This window comes from Solea senegalensis, linkage group LG15 (assembly GCF_019176455.1).
Source record: "Solea senegalensis isolate Sse05_10M linkage group LG15, IFAPA_SoseM_1, whole genome shotgun sequence".
Classification (NCBI taxonomy): Eukaryota; Metazoa; Chordata; class Actinopteri; order Pleuronectiformes; family Soleidae; genus Solea; species Solea senegalensis.
This window is the reverse complement of record NC_058035.1, coordinates 6,176,690-6,196,900: the sequence shown is the minus strand read 5'-3', so window position 1 is coordinate 6,196,900 and position 20,211 is coordinate 6,176,690. Positions and strand designations below refer to the sequence as shown.

The 20,211-nt window shown below is 40.2% G+C and overlaps 3 protein-coding genes across 5 annotated transcripts; 1 reads left to right on the top strand and 2 right to left on the bottom strand.

The window, feature by feature from the left end:
• Nucleotides 1-178: 178 nt before the first annotated feature.
• Nucleotides 179-4,746, bottom strand: ankrd2 (ankyrin repeat domain 2 (stretch responsive muscle)). The gene is made up of 9 exons (XM_044046454.1): nt 4,697-4,746; nt 2,939-3,009; nt 1,929-2,063; nt 1,707-1,814; nt 1,519-1,617; nt 1,336-1,434; nt 1,083-1,181; nt 905-1,003; nt 179-676 (listed from the first exon to the last, which is right to left on the bottom strand). Exons 2-9 carry the CDS (start codon nt 3,005-3,007, stop codon nt 548-550), a joined length of 837 nt encoding a protein of 278 aa, XP_043902389.1. The 5' UTR covers nt 3,008-3,009; nt 4,697-4,746; the 3' UTR covers nt 179-547.
• On the top strand, nt 3,745-8,379 carry st3gal7 (ST3 beta-galactoside alpha-2,3-sialyltransferase 7). Its single transcript, XM_044046453.1, has 8 exons — nt 3,745-3,862; nt 4,423-4,595; nt 4,682-4,808; nt 4,888-5,225; nt 6,275-6,461; nt 6,565-6,705; nt 7,714-7,863; nt 7,958-8,379. The coding sequence occupies exons 2-8, from the start codon at nt 4,447-4,449 to the stop codon at nt 8,057-8,059; spliced, it is 1,194 nt and encodes a 397-aa protein (XP_043902388.1). The 5' UTR covers nt 3,745-3,862; nt 4,423-4,446; the 3' UTR covers nt 8,060-8,379.
• hps1 (HPS1 biogenesis of lysosomal organelles complex 3 subunit 1) lies at nt 8,378-18,748 on the bottom strand. Of its 3 annotated transcripts, none has more exons than XM_044046450.1 (19): nt 18,594-18,748; nt 18,302-18,503; nt 16,764-16,954; nt 16,542-16,676; nt 15,777-15,919; nt 15,578-15,686; nt 13,710-13,870; nt 13,508-13,610; nt 13,336-13,420; nt 12,381-12,439; nt 12,085-12,252; nt 11,780-11,959; nt 10,999-11,075; nt 10,765-10,902; nt 10,577-10,642; nt 10,287-10,431; nt 9,961-10,074; nt 8,995-9,077; nt 8,378-8,926 (listed from the first exon to the last, which is right to left on the bottom strand). In XM_044046450.1, the coding sequence occupies exons 3-19, from the start codon at nt 16,878-16,880 to the stop codon at nt 8,761-8,763; spliced, it is 2,049 nt and encodes a 682-aa protein (XP_043902385.1). In that variant the 5' UTR covers nt 16,881-16,954; nt 18,302-18,503; nt 18,594-18,748; the 3' UTR covers nt 8,378-8,760. The 3 variants fall into 3 exon arrangements, with proteins under 3 accessions (XP_043902385.1, XP_043902387.1, XP_043902386.1); XM_044046452.1 differs by having other exon boundaries at nt 8,378-8,923; nt 18,594-18,746; XM_044046451.1 differs by lacking the exon at nt 18,594-18,748 and having other exon boundaries at nt 18,302-18,531.
• Between the last annotated feature and the right edge of the window lie 1,463 nt (nt 18,749-20,211).

The following is a 20,211-nucleotide window of genomic DNA, read 5'->3' as shown; positions in this document are numbered from 1 at the left end:
GATGAGGACGGCCGAGGACAGGACGGGTGAATGATGCGGACAGGACAGGTGAATGATAAGGACGGGTGAGGACAGGACAGGTGAATAATGAGGACAGGTGAATGATGCCTCGTGCCTCTTTCCACCTCTGCTTTTTAACATACTGTAGTTCTGCAACCTTGTTAAACCTAACCCTGTTTTGCGCTCGCTGCCTGCTTGAGAACATTGTAATGCCTTCTTTTCTCACCTTTTGTTCACCATTGATTACACGGATGCCCCGTCTATTCAACAAATGTTTAACCATTACATAACCTTCTTTTAATAATTTTAAATGGGATATGAAACATGACAGTGATCCAAATATTCCAAAACTACATGAATAACTCAGAGTTCAGACTAATCTCAGAGGTTGAAAGTCGGCAGTAATTGTCTGTGAGCAAACACCACGTGTCTTCATGCTCATTCCAAATTAATGCATTCACACAAACAGAATGTATTGTGAACCTGAGACAGAGAGTCACAACAAGTGACATTATAAAGAACAGAAGTCCATATATTTTACATTGCACTATTCACTCCTCTCTTGAGGTGTCTCAGTCGGCGCCTGTCCCTCGTCCTTCGTCTTGTCCTGCCTCTGCAGTGTCTCCATGATGTCATTCTGCCATTCTTTTACCTGCTGCACTGCGGTCATTCCATTCTGTAACACCAATAATATAGATATAATATTATTATACATAATATAATATTGTACACTATAGTAGAATAATAAACCAATATATAGCTTTTCTCTTCAGCATGAAAGGTTAAAGTTCATTTCCAGATCAAAGGCCAAAGTATTCACATGCAGCGAAGCACATGGATCCCAAATGACACAAAATATTCCATTAGAATCATCTTTAAGCTGAATTAGACATGCACGACTCACATGGTTTGTAATTTTTGTGTCCGCTCCCGCAAATGTGAGCAGTTTCGCTATCTTGTATCTGTTGAGACGCACGGCGTCGTGCAGCGGCGTGTCCCCTTCCTGTGGAAAGAATATATTACATTAATTAAAAAACTTGCATATGAACTGAAGTGGAACACAGTTGAAGTGTCTTCCATACCCTGTCCCTGGAGTTGATTTTGGCACCACAGGACAGCAGGTATTCCACAATGGTGCTGTGGCCTGTTCTTGTGGCCACATGCAGAGGAGTGCTGCACAGCTGCAGTGTGGATATTGTGACTGTTATTTATATGCAAATCCACATGTAAAGTCATAAAAGACCATCTGTATATCCGTATAATAATAGTATGTTCACACACACACACAAGCTATTGTCCTGACACATTATGCAGTCCCATAAAATGTAAATTCACCTTATCTCTAACGTTCAGGTCTGCCCCATGATTCTCCAGGACTTTGACCACGTCCAGGCTTCCTCCTCTGCAGGCCCAGTGTATGGCACTGGATTCCAACTGAAATGCAGCACATACTGTAGGCCCAAAACTTTTACTCATGCTGACGTTCAACTACAGCAGCCTCAGAAATGCGCCCCTTACTTGATCTTTAAAGTTGATATCAGCTCCTTTTTCTAAAAGACTTTGGACAACTGTGGTGTGTCCTTCCAGAGCGGCACGGTGTAGAGCTGTCCTCTTCAGCTGGAAGATGCAAAGTAGTATAAATGATGTGTAGCGGTGGTGGTCCCGCCATTCATTCGTTCATTCATTCATCTGTGCTCACAGCATACCTCGTCGTGGACGTTCGGGTTCCCGCCATCTGCCAGATACTTGTCCACCACATTCAGTTTGCCTTGAGTGGCTGCATTCATGAATTCTGTCGTGTCCACGTGGTCAATCTGTCAGTGCAGCAACACACAGAAAAGAGAGAAAGAGAGATTTGAATGTCAATTTGAATGTCCTCTTGAGCATGTGATGGTAAGGAAAAAAAAAGAAGAAAAACTGCTGCTCACCACTGGGATTTCCACAGACAGCTCAGGTGAGTGGGTCGTCTTCCTCTTGCACAGCTTTATGATATTTTCTTCGTCGTTCAGGTCCATGATCTCACAGCACATGTCCAAGGAAATCCTCCTCACTCTCTCATCCATCTAAAAATAAGACAAATACATTAATGCAGTATTAATGGTTTGTAAAGGAAAAGGTGCCAAATAGGACAAGTAATATGTAATATGTTAAAGTAAATTCATAGCACATGTATGCTCTTAGTATATTTTTTACATAATCAGTGAGGTAGTATATATTGTTATCTATGTCTTTTTCTGTATTTGACTTATTGTGTTTCCTGTTATTTATTTTATTGATGACAAAGTGTTTTAGCGTGAAAAGACAATTTCCTTTTCCCGTGTTTCGAAAAAGATAAAGTTAGAGCATAAAACACAAAGATATCATAGAAACCTCTATGTGTTTGAATGGGAAAACAGGAAACATTCACTTTATGATACAAGTTAAAGGTTTCCTCGTGTGGGGCTTGAATTTGCCGCAGGACATAAACACAGACTCGTGCCTGTGAAGTGATGACAGCATTTGAGAATTATTCAATTTGCCGGGCCTATTGTGTTGTCACAGGAGTGGCGAGTGAATAAGGATTATCATTGCTGAAGGTGTATTTAATGTCATCGATCAATCAGTCAACCATTCAGACACACAGCAACACAATTTGACAACAAAATGACAAAGAGACAAAACTATCAACGAAGAAACACTAGAAGCCAGAGTAACTAAAATTACAGGATAAATATAAGATGAAAAGACACAGCAAATCAAGGTATGATACTGAAAAAGGGGCAAAGATTAATAAAAAGTAGTAGAGTAGAATAAAGTATTGAGGGAAGACAATAAAAAACTGAGTAAGACACAATCTAGAATATGATGGAATAACAATGGTTGTGTTGAGATATTGTCTTTGCTGTAAAATAGCTGTAAAATATAAGATAGTGTGAACAATAAATTGCCACAAACCTACCTGAACTTTCTTCTCCACTTCTGTGTTACGGTCCATCACATCAGCTGCCCACTCCACGGCATTCTCCATTTCTGTTTTTAAATAAAAAGTCAATAAACATAATGTCGAGCAGCTGAAATCTTGGTAACATTTACTAAAAGGTCTGGTGGATAATAAAAGAAATGAAAGGGGTTTGATAAATCAGTGTATGATGGTGTGTTATTTTATCCAGAAGTGCTGCAAGCCCAGTGGCTTGACTGGAATGCAGGGTTCATGGTGGGACACTGTGCTAACCCAACAAACAGGTGTGTGACCGCTTTGATGTGTGCAAGCATGTAGTGTATTTATGAACACTTGCCAGCTCTGCTCCCTATTGTCCTCTCTGTTATGCACACGTCCACATTCACACACAAGTCCCCTCCAATCCTTTAAGCAGTTTCGCTCAGGTTGTGAACCGAGGGACCTTTTGTTGATGTTACGTCTCCGTTTTGGAGGAACATAACGCTCATAAACACACCATTTCAGGGGATTAGGTTATATATAGATGTTGCATTATGGTTAAATGATACCTCTTAAATGTCTGTTTGATTACACACCGGCAATCAATCACTGTCCAGCCTTAGCTCGGGTATTTCTTTTGCTATTAAAGTAAACAATTTTAGAGGTTAATCTTTTCTCACTTTTCTGGAAACATCCCCCTTCTTTTCTTGCAGACTTTTCTTTGACTTGGACAGTTAAATCACATGCACATTTACCTGTGTTACCGCCGTTAGGGGGCAGAGGCAGGTGTTAATGGTTAACCAGTGTTATTAAAGGGAAGTGGCAAAGTTCAGGAGAGTGGGGAAGCTGCTGCAGCCATTTTAGCTCATGCTGCTTTCCCATCAGCTCGGAAGCACTTTAGGCGAACACAGTTAGCCATCACCTGATGTCGCTACCAGGCTGCTTGTAAGTTACATCGTTCATATCAATCAAGATGGTATTGCTTCTGATGCTTTCTGTGCCTCGAAACCCTTTGAAAAGACAGTGTTTGATTTAAAGTCAGTGAGAAGGGAACGTAAGCTCCACAAACACAGTTTACTTTGCATTTACTTTGCAGATAATGAAATTATATTATAGAACCGTCAGGCAAATGTGGTCAGACAAATGTGGAACACCCTACCAACTGAAAAAAATAATGAAATATATACAAAAATTTAATCTTTTTTTTGCAATGTTTTACAGCTACAGTATGTGCTGTAGGTACTGTAGGTCTTACATATGCCAGCTTTTGTATCTTATTTTATTGCAATTGTATGTTATAATTGGATGTTAACTTGATTTAAACATTGAAATGTCTTTGTCTTTTGTTTCTATCATACTGTCTACAGTTTTTCTTTAGCAGAGGGTTATGATCACTATTTGTAGAAAAAAACAGTTCCTACAGCGTCTTTATAGCAGGTCCCTATAAAAACTATATAATAAATATGTAAGTATTTGTGAATAAATCACTATTGTGTGTGTTTCAGGTCCCGGTTTCAGGTAAAGACACAATGGTGACACTGAATCACTTGAGTGTAAAAGACGTGGACGATGTCTCCCCCATGCTGCCTGAGGCTGCAGACACTTCAGTATCAACACCAGTCTTTCATAGACAGCGAGATCTCACAAAAACTGTGTCCAGACAATTTTTCCTCAGCAGGTGAAACCCCTACAGAAACACACTGTATGTGTTTGCGGCCTTATTATTTAATGCTAATTGTATCTTTTGTATCCTCTGCGTTACAGGGGTGAGAACCTTGCCTTCAGTTTTGTGCTGCTTATCGGATGCTACTCAGCCGTTTTGATCCCTGCATATTTCCCTGTAGATCAGGTGGAAACTCTCAGCAGTGGCGTCCAACATCCCAAAGATCTGGTATGAAAACACAGCTCAACAGTCACTCAGAATTATTACTTCATTTTTGTTAAACTTGTGTGTTTCCTCCTCTTTTCAGGTCTTACTCAATCGCTCAGCTGCACTGCTGTCGGGTAAATGTCAGCCTCGCTGGTGCTTGAACCATCGGAAGTCTCTGTCCTGCTCTGCAGGCCTCGTGGACATTCCTGTGTTTGTGCAGCAGGACAAGCCTGTGTCCTGGGATCTGTCCCCTCCTCTGGGGCTCCAGGGCAGTGAAGAGCACCTGGCCCTTGCTCTTGCCTCTCTACCCGAGCACGGCCTCCCGCCATCATTGTGGAGAGCAGGCAGCTGCAGGCGATGCATGGTGGTGGGCAACGGAGGGGTTCTTCACGGGAGCCATCTTGGATCTCATATAGATCAGTATGACATTATTATCAGGTCGGTATGCTCGTGGCAGAAACACGGTGGATTAAGTATAGTGGAAATAAAAAGGAAACACAATAGATTTTAAAGCTGTACTAGGTAACATTTAATTATAAACAAATTATAAATCACCATAATTAAATTAGTTGATGTTAATTAAGCCCATTAGGTCTCTCAGTTTTCTCAGTTTAGACGTGTTGGGGTTAGCCCTATGTTCCCACAGCCCTATGTTCCCACATTTCTATGATTTTTCTCAAAATGAATCTTTCTTAAATTGAGTGTCGAAGTCAGGAGTACATTTCACTGCTTGTTGTACAGATATAACAATGCATGTGACAAATAAAGTATCTTGAATTTAACCTAGGACATTTTCAAAATTAGGTCCTGTGTTCCTTATATTTACCTTCAATTTATGTCCTATCCTACCATATATTAACATTCAAAATATTCTTAGAAATGTGGGAACATAGGGCCTAATTTTGAAAAACCCTTAGAAATGTGGGAACAAAGGCATGCTCCCGACGTGTTTGGATCTTGTTTTGTGGACACATGTAGGCGTGTGACTGAAAACACAAAGAACTAGAATTTGTTGCGCACGCACGCACACACACACGCACGCACACACACACACACACACACACACACACACACACACACACACACATCAATTAGTCAGTGCATTTACATGCATGTGAAAAGTCTCATTTTAGTCGGACTAAGACAATAATTCGGCTTCCTTAATGTCATGTAAACACATTAGTCCGACTAAAATCAAGCTAGTCTTAGTCGGACTAACTTAGTCGGATAATGCAATTCATAGATTACTCCTGCATGTATACGTATAGTCTGACTGGGCATCCTGAGCATGCAACAACATTTTGGAAATCATACAGCAGCAGCGTCTTTCTTCGGACAACGCAATACTCTCTCTAATGTGTATCACGGTTAACATGTACAGCAGCAGGTTAACCATCAGACGTACATGGGCAATAAATTGATTTTCTTACTAAGTCTGATAGTATTGCTTGACAGAGCTGCTTTAAATACGAATTATGTGTTTCCAGGCTGAATAATGCTCCGGTGAACGGCTTTGAGAGAGACGCTGGTTCTCGCACCACCATCCGCCTCATTTATCCAGAGGGAGCACCTCACTTTGCAGAAGACTACAGGAAGACCACCATGGTTGTGCTGGTGGTCTTTAAGAACCTGGACCTGGACTGGCTCACTTCTGTCATCACCAAAAAGCCTCTGGTATAAACTCACATCAGTAACGGTGCATTAAATAAGCTGTGAGTGATGTAGAAAAAAGTGCTTTAGTCACATTCACAGCCTCATGTTTCATTTTTCCTTTCAGAGCTTTTGGTCCAAAATGTGGTTCTGGAGGGAGGTGGTGGATGATATTCCTCTGAGACCAGAGAACTTCAGGATCCTTCACCCGGAGATAATTCGCAAGACGGGACAACTCCTACAGAAATATGTTCTGAACAAGGGCAACGTGAGTACAGACATCATATATATAATTCCACCTGCTCAGGCTTAACTGTACTGCATGCGTTCATACAATTCATGCAAATAGAGAAAAGTAGATAGGCTACACGGACATGCCAGTACTAACATGAATAACAGACGAGTATGCCTGGCTGGGACATGTGTTGACTTTGCTATAAACCTAGAAATTATAGGAGTAAAGCATGATTAAATAACACCTTCAGTTCAAGAGGCAAATTGTTCATTGTATTACCCTGTAGAATAAAGGGGTGATACTCAGGTGGAGACAGATCAACAAAATATCATTGGGAAGATGGTGTTCAGATAAATACTTGGACCTAGATATCATAATTTAAAGATCCAGTGTGTAATAATTAGTGATAGCTAATTGTGAGAGTGCATTGTGCAATAAACATTTACAGGAATCCTCACCTGAATGTGGCCTTCGTTGGTTATGTATCATATTTAAGTGGGCGGAGCTGTTGTTTCCACTTAAAAACACATGTGTCCGGGCCAAAACGTACATATTTTGTGTACCTTTTATTTTAAAGCAATTATTTAGTTGTACAAACTTACGACTAGTTTGTTTAAATTCTGCCGTTAAACTTAAAGGAATACTTCACCAATTAGCATTTAGCTTTGCATTACTAGAATAGTAATGAAAAACTGTGCTTCCCAACCTCAGTTTCCTCTGAGTCGAGAAATATCTTCATTCTTTTCTTTGTTACGTGCCCACCAGTGACACTTGGTCCTGTTAGCGTAACTGTTAGCAAAGATGGCGGACACTGTTTACATTCTGGGATTGAGGTCCCGCCCCTCTCTAAAAAGGGCGGAATTAGCGTTGCAGTTTCAAGGCTCGACTCAGGGGAAACTGAGGTTGGGAAGCACAGTTTTTTAAAAATAATACCCCTATTCTAGTAATACAAAGCTAAATGCTAATCAGTGAAGTATTCCTTTAAGGTAAATGTTACACACTGGATCTTTTTAATGGATTTTATTTTCTCCTCTTAAGCAGAATGTGCCAACATTAGGTGCCAGTGCGGTGGTGATGGCTCTGCAGCTCTGTGACCAGGTGAGTCTGGCAGGGTTTGGGTATGACATGCAGCACCCAGAGGCCAGGCTTCACTACTACGAGACCCTACGTATGGATGCGATGAAGGCTCAAGTAGGTTTCAGTCCAGCACCCAAAAAAAAAAGAAATGTAAACATTCTCATTCTCCAGTGATTGATTTATGGTTTGTTGTCATGTCATCGTCCAGGTTGTGCACGACGTCAGTGCTGAGAAACTCTTCCTGAGGGACCTGGTGGCTGCAGGAGCTGTGAGCGACCTCACAGGAGCTTTAAGGAGTCAGCGAGACTGATAATATAGTGAACTCCACGTGAACTCATCCCCCTCCCCTCCTCCCACTGTGAGCCTATATAGAGACCTTATGGAAGAATCCTACACAGCACAGACTGACCTTTAAAGTGCTCACAGTCTCCAGAGAAGCCGGAAGCGTGAATAATTGTGGAGACAAACCAAAGTCTATCTCACCCTTTTTCAATTCAGTGAACTGATCCCATTACCGACTGTTACAAATACAATAATCACCATGGCAGGTGAATTCTTTGTCGTCGCACACAGAAACAGTGCCATTTACATTTTGTGCCGTGTATATAAATCTGTATTTTCACATAAATATTACTGCATTGTTTAATTTACACAAGTTATGACACAAGGAAATGGGCCAGTACCTTACATTTGTAAAAATGAATTAGCGGGAAATTTCAAAAAGTGGAAAAAATAAACACAGTTACAGTATTTAAAAAAAAACAGGAAAAGAGGTCAAGCTACACATTTTAAGGCACGATATCGTCAAAACACTTCATGTAAAACTGTGCTCACTGTAAACTTAAGTGCTTGAAATATACTATTTTAGGTCACCATATCACAAGATTAATAACCTTGTACACGCATGAGAGAGAGAGAAATACACAATAATGTGTTCTTGGCAGTAGTGACGCAGTAATGCTGAGTACCTTACAGTAGCTTCTGTGACTCAGTTCAAATGTGCAGCCGTGTCTACAGCAGTGGATTGCGCGATGGCTCCCACAGTTTGCTTGCGAGCTGCCTGCAGTGCTGCAGGATGAGCTCCGAGGGGATGACACCCAGGTGAACGGTCAGCAGCTCGTAGCACCTCACCACCTCGCCCTGGTGACTCTTACTGTAATAGCGCTGCAGCTTCCTGCTGGACACACAACGTAGTCAAAACATTCACTTCTGCATTAATCCTGTCATATTCTGTCAGATGCCTACCTGTAGTAGTCCCAGGCAAGCATGCCAATTGGGGCGGAGTCGTCAGGTAGAACGGGTAAGTCCCCAGCTTCTAACTTGTAGCCCTGTTTGAAGAAACATTATTTATTAGCGGTGGGAATCACAGGGAACCTCATGATACGGTACATGGTCCACGGTATACCAATAACATCACCATTCTGTGAAAAATCAATATATTGCAAGTCAGTCATATAGCGATACATCACGATATCTATCTTGAGTGAAGAAAAAAAATCGTTAACTTGAAAAGTTAAAAGTGCAGGATTTTAGATGGACTAAATCTAGAGATCAAGTGTATAGAAGAAATGAAACCATGTAGAGCAGGGCTGTCAAACTACATTTGGTAGCCGGTGGGCAATATAAGATATAAGATATTCATTATGATATTAGACAGAATTGCAAAGTAAAAGTGCTTGTTTTGATGATTCAAAATGATTCACATATTTATGATGCATAAAAACAGAGAATTAAATTGAAAATTTTGCAAATAATGACGCGGATAATTGTGATTAAAACAGCTTAAATATATGTAATTTCATGTTGAGTGTAATACATTTAATAAAGCAATGATTACAACTGAATGTCTTATTACTATTATAAAAATATTGCCGGCAAATACATTTAGTATTTTATCACCTTGCACAGTGGTGGGTGGGCCGCATGTAATCGATTGGAGGGCCACATGTGGCCCCGGGCCACCAGTTTGACACATGTGATGTAGAGCATTAAATAACTTAAAACTCAAACTGGTGGAAAGTAATGACAAAAGAAAATCCTTTTTCTAACATAAAGAAATGTAGCTGTTATTTACATGTTGCTATTTTGCTGCCTTAGCATGTAATTTAGCTATTTTATCATATTTAAATAGATGGAAAAAAAAACGTACTTTATACTTAACACATTTATTTTTATTTTTATTAAGTAAATGGTTCATTATAAAAAATGTACCGTTTCATTCTCAAACCACAGGAAGTAGCAGAAGTAAAAGTCTCCGTCGCGCAGCGTGACAGTAGAATAACCCTTCTGAAGAAAGCAGCGTGTCGTGCTGACCAGGCTCCAAACCTTCAATGAAAAGTAGGAAAGAGAAATGTCTTTGACACTGATGTAGAAGTTAAAACATTTCAGAAGCACATTTCTTCACTTTGTTGCAAAGACTTAACTATCGAGACAGGTTGGCTTATTAAAAAAAGATTAGCAGTGGTGCTGATGCGTGCTCTTTATCTTGAAATCAGCTATTTTAATGCAACTTTAATTAGTTTCAAAATGTGCTTGACCTTGCTTTTGATGAACTGAGCCACCGGTCCCTTCCCCAGTTCAGACGTGGTGCGTTCGGTGATGCTGAGTGACGGCGCAATCATTTGGCCGGTGGATCGGTCCACACAGATAAAGTGGATGAGGCCCGGGAAATCCTCCAGGTAAGTGAGATTAACTGGGTCAAGATCAATATACTCCAGGGGGAGGAAAGTATGTTATATTTGAAACTATTTAGTAAAAAAATATGAATCTAAAATGCAAAAGAAATGCTCAGAAATGGTAAAAATCATGGCCTCAGGGAGCAGGATATGACACCATTGTGATATTCCTCTTGCTTTTCACCAACAGGAAGTCCTTCCAGTCCATCAGTTTCTCTCTAGTGGAGACAACGAGGGTGACAGACACAAAGAAGAGAAAGATGACACAGACGTGAATGATGAGGGATGGTATACGTGTCCTGAAAACTCTGAAAAGTAAAAACATCTGACTGATACATACTGCACCATCGTCTGGGCTCGCTCCTGCAGACTCGGGGGCAGACATTGAGGAAAGTCACCTGGTCCAGAGGCGGACAGAAAACACTGTCGGTATATGCCGCACAGCTGGGTCTTCATTTTCGTACACCATGGAATAAGACTTCAAAAAAAAATAAAAAAGATATCACACAATAGGTGAATCCAAACTCTTTGCTATGATGTATTATGTCCAGCAGAGGGCAGTAGCAGACTTTACCCTCTGTTGAAACCAGGTCCACCTCTCGCAAAAGCTCGATTCTTGAACTCCGTCCAGACATTTAACAACTGTGCAGACTGAAGGCAAAGCAAGTTTATTTATATATCACGTTTCAACAACAAGACATTTCTCAGTGCTACACAATAAAATAGCATTAGCAGCAGCATTAAATATATAAAAGGGAATTATAAAACACAATAAAATCATTTAAATAGAGAGGTGAAAGAAAGGGGAGGAGAAAAATAAAATAAAATAAAAATTGCAGTTACGACTGAGGTGCCGCAGTGATGATAATTATATTTTTCATGTTAAACGCAGTGGAATGAAGACTTGCACTCTTCTCAGTGTTTGTTCCAGATATTTGGGCATAAAAGCTGAAAGCAGCTTCCCCATGTTTAGTCCTGGTTCTGGGGACACAGAGAGAACCTGACTCAGATGACCTTAGTGGTCTGGACGGTTCATAATAAAATATATTTTGGGCCTAAATCTTTTGGTGCTTTATAGACTAACAGCAATATTTTAAAAATCAATTCAGAACATAAAATAAAACAATGGATGATTTGTTTTTGTACAGGTCAAAAATAAATGGACTTTAAATCAAATGTTTTCCTATGACTAATAACTTCTTAAATTGTAGATATTCAGTATTACATTTTATAATGGATGATTCTAATTCTAATGCGTTTAACACTGGAAGTTGAAACAAAATTATTAAGGTATTATTATTTGACAGAAATAAGCATGTTACTTTTAGGCAGGTCGCTGAAAAAGAAACCCATACCTGCAGCTCACTAGGACCCAGGGCTTTGATGAATTTATCCAGCTTGCTGCGGATGTCATGTATCACCAGCTGACCTCTCGTCGCAGCAGAACTGTCCTGGCCTTCACTTAAACACTTGTCCAGCTTGGCGAAGGCCTCCAAAAACTTATACACGGACATGGCTACTGCACCGGTGGGAATCTGAGTTCAGACACATGGCAATAAAACTTAAAAAAAAAACAGGAACTTGTACACACGTGCAGGCAAAAAAAGAGGAAGGACACACGTTATAGATACTCGCATGTGTGTTGTCGTCATCCACAAACCTTCGTGAGCAGCACTAGTGTGATGCCAGGCCACAGGGGCAGACAGTACATGGAGTGAGGCATCATGGGATACAGCCCTTCTTTGCTAGAGATCTCCAAGAAGACTCTACGAGGACTGGAAGGGTCCGGAGGAGGAACTTCCAGAGCCTGCAGGCTGTCCTCTGCCATCTGAAGATGATGTTTTTATACAATTCATAAGTCTCATTGCAACCAAATATTATATTTTTATATTTAATTGAACTCTTTATATATATATATATATATATATATATATATATATATATATTCAGGGTCACCTGGACGTCTGGGTCCATGAACTCAAACATAGGGGCGCTTCCTCCTGTCTCTGGTTTGTCTGCAGAGACAAAAAATACATAATATACAGTTCTTTAGACACAGAATATACTCCCTTTGGCCATAGGTGGGACTTTAAAGGTCAAATGCGTCACATTTACAAAGGTTTATAGGCAGAAACTGAAAATACGACTCATACATATGTTTGTATAAGAGTTCATTCAAATGAGCAACATTTGGTTGCTGTAGCCTTAGAGTAAGTACTTTAGGCATGGCCTTGTTTTGTATTTTGAAGCGGAATATCGACGCAAAACAAAGTAGAATGTTTTCTGGTATGTGAGGGACACTGTAGTTCCCTGAGGCACTTAGAAAAGGAAGGAGAGCATGGTTACAATATGTATGAATATAAGAATGAGCTGGGATAATAATAATAATAATGATGATATAAATAATAATACTAATAATAATAATAATAATAATAATAATGAACTTTTATTTGTATAGCACCTTTCATACAAGGATTGCATGTTAAAGTGCTTCCCAATAAAAGGAAAATCAAATTTTAAAAGAAAAGACATGCAAATACACAACAATAAAATACAACACAGGGTGGAATAAAACAGGAAAAAGGCTAGAGTCAAGAGGTTAAAACCCTTTTTTAACTTTAAAATAAAGTTAAAAAAATGCACATAAAACAACATAGGGTGGAATTCGGAAAGAGACATGAATTTACAGAATATACAGAGGTCAGTGGTGTATTGATTTGTTTAATGTGCTAATGTGTGGTGTGTTCACTGGCCGTGGAAAAAAAGTTCCTCTGTGACAATCAGGACTTTTTAATCAAGTATATTTTCAATAAATAAATAAATAAATAAATAAATAAATAAATAAATAAATGTCGAGAGAAGAATAACTGAATTATTAATCCAAACACTCTGACACTTTTACACAACTCACCTGAACTGCTTGAGTCTCTGTCTGTAGGTGACGGCTCTGGGGTGTAAAAACTTTCAGGACCGGAGCCTGAAGTACTCTCAACATCCTTTTACAAACACAGATGAAAAACAGTAAAAATAAAAGACATTTGTGGTGGTGCTGTGGGGGTGGGTTACATTATTACTAGTCCTACCTCAGGACCGACGTCATCCAGGTCTACGTTGCTAGGATACATATTCTGTGCCATGATGATAATGGCCAGGAGGTCGGAGGTGGCGAGTGTGCTCGCATTGCGGCTGAAATGCGTGGAAAGAGAAGTCTCTCATAACAGAACCCAGGGAATAATTACAAGTCACAAACACGTGTGATTCGCTTCATGAGACGTGCGTTCACACCTGGAGTAGAAGGCCAGCAGTTTGGTGTGTACCAGGATGAAAGCGTGCAGCACCTCCTCTCCCGCTCTCTCCACGCTGCTGTTGAGCTGCGGAACTAAACGTCGCTCCAGGAACTCGATGCACTGCTCACACAGTGTGGGGTGGATGAGCCTCTCCACTGCCTGGAGGAGGAAGGAGACAAACCTGAGAATGAACAATTGTTTCTAATTGGGGTCTGAGCACAGAACTTGATGTTTATGACCTTAAAAACACGTATTGCACACAATGGATTTTCACGTTTTTGACCTGGTCATTAGGAAGATTAATTAGTCTTTCATTGCAAAGCTGGATTTCTAACTCTGAAAATTAAATTCATCTTTTTAGGAGGTAAAAAGGTGGTTTTTATGATTTGTAAAACAACATGAGACACACCTCAGTCAAAGACTGTATGATAAGATTTAAAGATAAAGACACGCATGATTTATATAAATAAATGTAAGTGGAGCTGATCGCATCACTTAAATCACTTATTATTTTCAAAATTAAGAAAATGTCGACATGTGGTTCTTTCTGCCATCTAGTGGTTAAATGTATATATCCCAGATTTGATGCAACAACTACACACTAACTTGAAGGTTTTAGTAACATATAATGTGAAGAAAAGGGAAGGAAAAAATATGAAGAGCAAAAAAATACTGAAAGGAAGACACAAGTAAATACATAGAGTGTAATTTAATCCATGAGCCTGAGAAGATTTTCCGTTATGGCAGACAAATGACTTTCTTCTGATCCTGATTTTACATCTGTGCTGGATTATGTTGGTGTTATAGACATGTATGCATCCTCCTTTTGTTTGCATGTGCGGGACACTAGTGGACCACTGACAAGTGTCCCAAAATGTCGTAACTGATCACTGTTGGGTTGGACGGCCTTTTTTTCTACAGAATTCACTGTCATATTCTTCCCTGCAAGACCATTTTAGGGTTTGTATTTTTGCCTTCACTCCCAGGATTTACTTCTATTAAATGTTCCTGAAGCCCGTACAGAAGTGGGGAGGGGGGAAAAAAAAGGATATTTCACTTTGCTGTACACTTCATCTGCTCATCAGCTGCAAAAACCACCTGAATATTAAAAAGCTGCTCCCGTTGGATGATTTTGAAATAAATAACTCACACTGGTCTGTGTGATTGCTAAATGCTGCTGCTTATGATACACGATGTGTAACAATTTTCTTAGACCAAAACTGGTTTAAAATTAAAAACGTTATTGCTATTTTGTTGGCAAATGACAATAATGAATGAATGAATTCACCCTTTTATGCCCACATTTTTTTCACCTAAATTTGAACCACTAAAACCATTTTTTTCTCTTGCAGGTAAATGGCTATAATTTCACTTCTTAATCAAGACATAATAATGTGATTTATATTTTTTTTTTATTTTCTTTGTAAAATAGTAGATTTGAAAATTCATAGATAGCAATAATAATTATAAGTTAGCATTAAAAATATAATTTCAGTTAAAGATCTTCTACATACTGGTGTATCAACCATTACAGAAACATAAAAAATTTGTTATTACCAATTATGTCAATTTATTTTTTCGAACCTTGGTTAAATATTTGATTCATATTTTAAGAACCATGTTAAATGTGCAGCTGTCTGCTCTGCTCTGCTCATGACAATAGAAATCCAGCGGCAAATCACCTGCAACCACGCGTGCAATCACAGCACCCATGTTTACGTTACACATTACGAGAACGTCGGAGACTCAGTTAGATCTCTGGCTTCGCTTTATTACACCGAGATATCGTGTCTCCACACTAGAGCTCCGTCTGTGGGCGAACCCGAAAATAAGAAACAGGCACGTGTTCCCTCCTGAGCGCTTCACCTCCACTAAGAAGCTCTGGTCGTTCTCCCTGAGGTAGCTGTAGGTCTCCAGCAGGCTCTGGAGATGCTTCCACAGGCGTGATCTCTGCTCCGTGTCCTGAGGACGCAGCCTGGAGATAAGCAGCAAGCAGCGCGGTTCATTTACCAACCAAAGCGTCCCAGTAACCAAGAGGAAAACACCTTTTAAACGACGTACTTACTCTTTTCTGAGGAGGTGGCTGCTGAGGGTGACCATACCAAACTGCACCTCAATCATTTTCTTCATCACGTAGATCTTCCTCCTCAGAGTGTCCTCGCCCTCCTCGCCGTCCCCGTTCACGACAATGTAGAGACACTCATCGAACTACAAGGCCAAAGAGAATAATCAGCTTAAATTAAACATTTGCTCAAATCGATGACACATGAAGAGCTTCTTTAGACGTGTACCATGCGCTGCAGATGGACAAAGCCCGGTTTGATTCCTTAACAAGACTCACATGACAAACATGAGGCTCCCGTGTAAAAGAGCACTTTTATTTTGTGCCATTACTGCTGCCGCAGAGAAAATCCTTCTGATTTACAGCAACATCACAATCTTTTTTTCTTTTTAGAGAAGATCATCCATCATCCATCCATCTTCTACTGCTTTATCCTCCACGAGGGTCGCGGGGAGTTGCTGTGCCAATCTCAGCTGACATAGGGCGATAGGCAGGGTCACAGTTCACCAGTCCATCACAGGAACACATACATAGACAAACAACCACCACAATCACACCTATGGTCAATTTAGAGTGTCCAATTAACCTAATTCTCATATTAAATGTTTTTGGACTGTGGGAGGAAGCCGGAGAACCTGGAGAAAGCCCACGCACACGCGAGGAGAACATGCAAACTCCATGCAGAAAGGCCCCAAATGGAAGATGTAACAGGAAAACATGTTTATTTTCGAACAAAATGAAAAGCAGCGACGACTGCTTTTGTGCTACCTGGTGTAGGACGTAGATGTGGTTGTTTTCCGTGGTGAAGGAGGAGTAGCCGTTACCGAGCCTGTCCACCATGGTGCTGCAGGAGATAATGATGGGTGCAAACAGAGTGCTGATGCTGTCCTCAAACGCTGGAAGCTGGAAGAAAAAAAGAAAATGTTATTTTAACAGCCATGGGAATCCAGTTAAAAGTCAAACGTTAAACGTGGTTCTCTTCTTTCGTACCCCCTGGCCATCCTCCTGCGACGCGCCATACTGCTGCTGGATGCTCTGCTGAAATTCTGGGTCAGTCCAGTGGAAGAGGACCTCGGCGCTCTCACTGGCTATCAATAAACACTTCATCTGGACCACAGATGCACCCCTGTCCTGCTTCACTGGGGTATTCTACTTACGCCATGAACTCCACATGCATTGAGCTATAAAGAAAAGAAAACGTTGAAGAAGTAGAAGCAAAAGAAAGACATAACAGGCTTTTTTTTTGTAAAGTATGGTGGTCTGACATGTTGCTCTTCACAGCTGGAGCATGTCCAACAACAAAAGGGTGTTAACATCTCGACTGTGAGGACAGAGATGAATGGGATCAGTGATAAAAGGCAGAAATAGTACTGAACATTGAAAAAAAAAAAAAACACCCATCATTTTTCCACTCCAGTGTTATAAATTCTGACATTTGAAAGTAAGACTGCAGATTGTAACAAAAGAAAGATTCCTCCACTCATTGCTTTCTTGCTTTCCCACATCGATCAACAAACTATGGTGGCCCTTAAATACCAGAAAGGATGTCGTTCCTCATTTGCAAAACAAAAAAAAACTGGCTAGTTTGTCATTATTATATTCTGTTAAAGTTAAAAGGTAGTAGTTTGTCATTTATTCTAAATAACACATCAACATAGAGTTCACTACAGATGAGTTAACTTACACAGATAAACAATGACCAGCGGCCATTTGCACTGCAGCTCATCGAGAAAGACAAAAGACCTGCTGGAGTTCTAACTGAGCATCATACGAGTGAGGAAATGAGATTTGTGAGATGCCGTTATTAGAGTATAGCAGAAACTATTCAGTAAGAGTCAGTTCTCTGAGTGATGTGTGCCTCGTTGAGGTCAAAGGTCAGAGGAGAATGCCCAGATTATTACATTACATGTAATTTAGCAGATGCTTTTATCCAAAGCGACTTACAAGGGAATTGAGTACAACCTGCCAGGGGTGGAGTTGAATTTGCGACCCTGAAGTCTTTGCACACAGGGTCGTAACCACTGAGCCACTCCACCCCACCCAGATTGGTTTGGAACGATAGAACTGTAGCTTAAATAATGCCTTCCAGGTCATTGTATCTTTATGATTAGTAATTGGGTTTATCAAATTCATTTTAGTCCACTGCAGTGTGTGTACATATTTTGTGTTGTTTTTTTTTTATTGTATTCTATTTAAATAAAGTCACCAAAACAGTCAACTTCCTTGTATGTGTAAATGCACTTGGCGATAAATGCAGATTGTGATTCTTGAGTTGTGGTAACCTCTAATAGAAGTGGATCATCTTCAACTAAACCATCAGAGATCCATCAAAAGCTTCATGTCTGAAGACCACACCAGTGTGTACCTAATAAAGTGGCCGGTGAATGTACGCAGCATCGCCACAAGTCGATCCGATCCGTCAATGACACCCCGCGTTTTACCGAAACCCCTCAAGTAACTTCCTCTTTCGACAAAACTTTGAAGCTGCACACCGGCTGTCCACCATCCGTGTACGAAATAAAACTCACTGCGTGGACGGTGCTGTCCTGTCTCTCCAGTGTCGGTGTCCCCTGAAAGCTCCACGGCCTCGCCGCATTCACCGGTGTTTGGTAAGAGTTTGTCCCGCGGACACTTTCATCGCGCCTGCTGCGTCATCTGTCTCTTCCTTCCGCACTGAAAAGCCCAGCGGGTCATGTGACACATCAGCAGGACTTGACCCACTCTGCTGATCTGGAAACGTTAAAGGAGCAACACACACACACACACACACAGAGTGAAATCTTTACAGTGACTCACCCTCTCTCTCTCTCACACACTCACCCTCCAGGAGCGTGATGATCAACGACGCAGAAGAAAGTCATGTGCTGCCTAAAGTGGAGCACATGACTGCGGCTGTGCTGCAGACAACAGCCTGCTGGTATTTGTGGTATGCAGCTTCACGGCTCAGATTGAGATTAGACGTGTTTGTGCTTTGTTTTCCCTCTTTTTTGCAAAACAGCAGCCACCAAAAGTTTCTGCTGTTTTACCTGTTTACAAAATACACCATTCTTATTTTATTCAAGATGTTTTAACATGGTTTTATTGGCAGAAATTGAACAGACAGTGTTGCAATGCCAATTATTATTATTATGTAGGGCTGAAACAATGACTTGATTATTTGATTACTAAATGAATCATCAACTGATAATCAGTTTGAGGGTTTTTTTCACGATTAAAACAAGATTACTGATTGTTTTAGCTTCTAAAACTAATTTCGTTGCCAGTTTTCACTACTGTTTTCTGTGCAATGACAATAAAAGGTCTAAGTCTAAGTCTCTAAGTCTAAAATGGGAATATTTTCTGCTTCCAGTATGTAACAAAGAAATCATTAAAACTGAATCATTTTGGTTTTGGGACAAAACAAGACAATTTCACTCATGAAATTTTATGGACCAAACAATTACTCGGTCAGTCGAGAAAATACTCAATCGTATTATTATGTAACATGTGTTCATATGTATACAATTCCACAAAATGATTGTTTTTTACCCATCAGATCACACAATGAGGAGCTGGAAGAAATAAAAGAACCAGACTCAAAGATGTGCAGCTCAGAGAAGGAGCACCAGGTTAAAGACCGAGGAGAGAGACCAGGAGCAGGTGCACATATATATATGTATATATATATATATATATATATATATATATATACTCACACATTAAAAGGGATAATATAATAGACCAGTTACACAAGAAAGTTAAAAGAGAGAAGAAAAGAGAAATAAGAGAAAGGGAGAAAACAAATGACTAAAAAAGGTCAGTACATAAGAACACATAAGAATGGCATAGCATAATAAAACAAGTATTTTTAAAGCAGAAAAATGATTAAACATTTAAGCATGACAAGTGTTGAACTCTTAAAACTATTATTTTTACAAATAAACATTACTTATCCATTGTCTACCACTTTATCCTCCACATGAGGGGCTGCTGGTGCTAATCCCAGCTGACATAGGGTGAAAGGCGGGGTCACACACTGGACCGGTCCATCACAGGGACACATATGGAGACAAACAACCATTCACTCTCACACCTACGGGTAATTTCGAGTGTCCAATTAACCTCTGAATGTTTTATGGACATGTGGCAGGAAACCAGAGACCCTCGCACACAGGGAGAACATGCAAACTCCAATAAATGTTATAAAATATAAGAACTTTAGCAGTTTGACATACTGTACATCACATAATGTCTTTCTCAGAACTGCATCATGATAATCAGCACACACACTGTAATGCTCGGCTTCTAAGCACAGCAAAGTGCCCCAATGTTACGTAAATATTTACGTTCCATTAACCTTTCTTGGGTCAAAATGGCTCAAAATGCCAAAGAGTTTTGGGCCAAGGCCTAATCAAGTCCATGAGTTTTCTGGGGATCCAGCGCTCATGGATGTCTTATG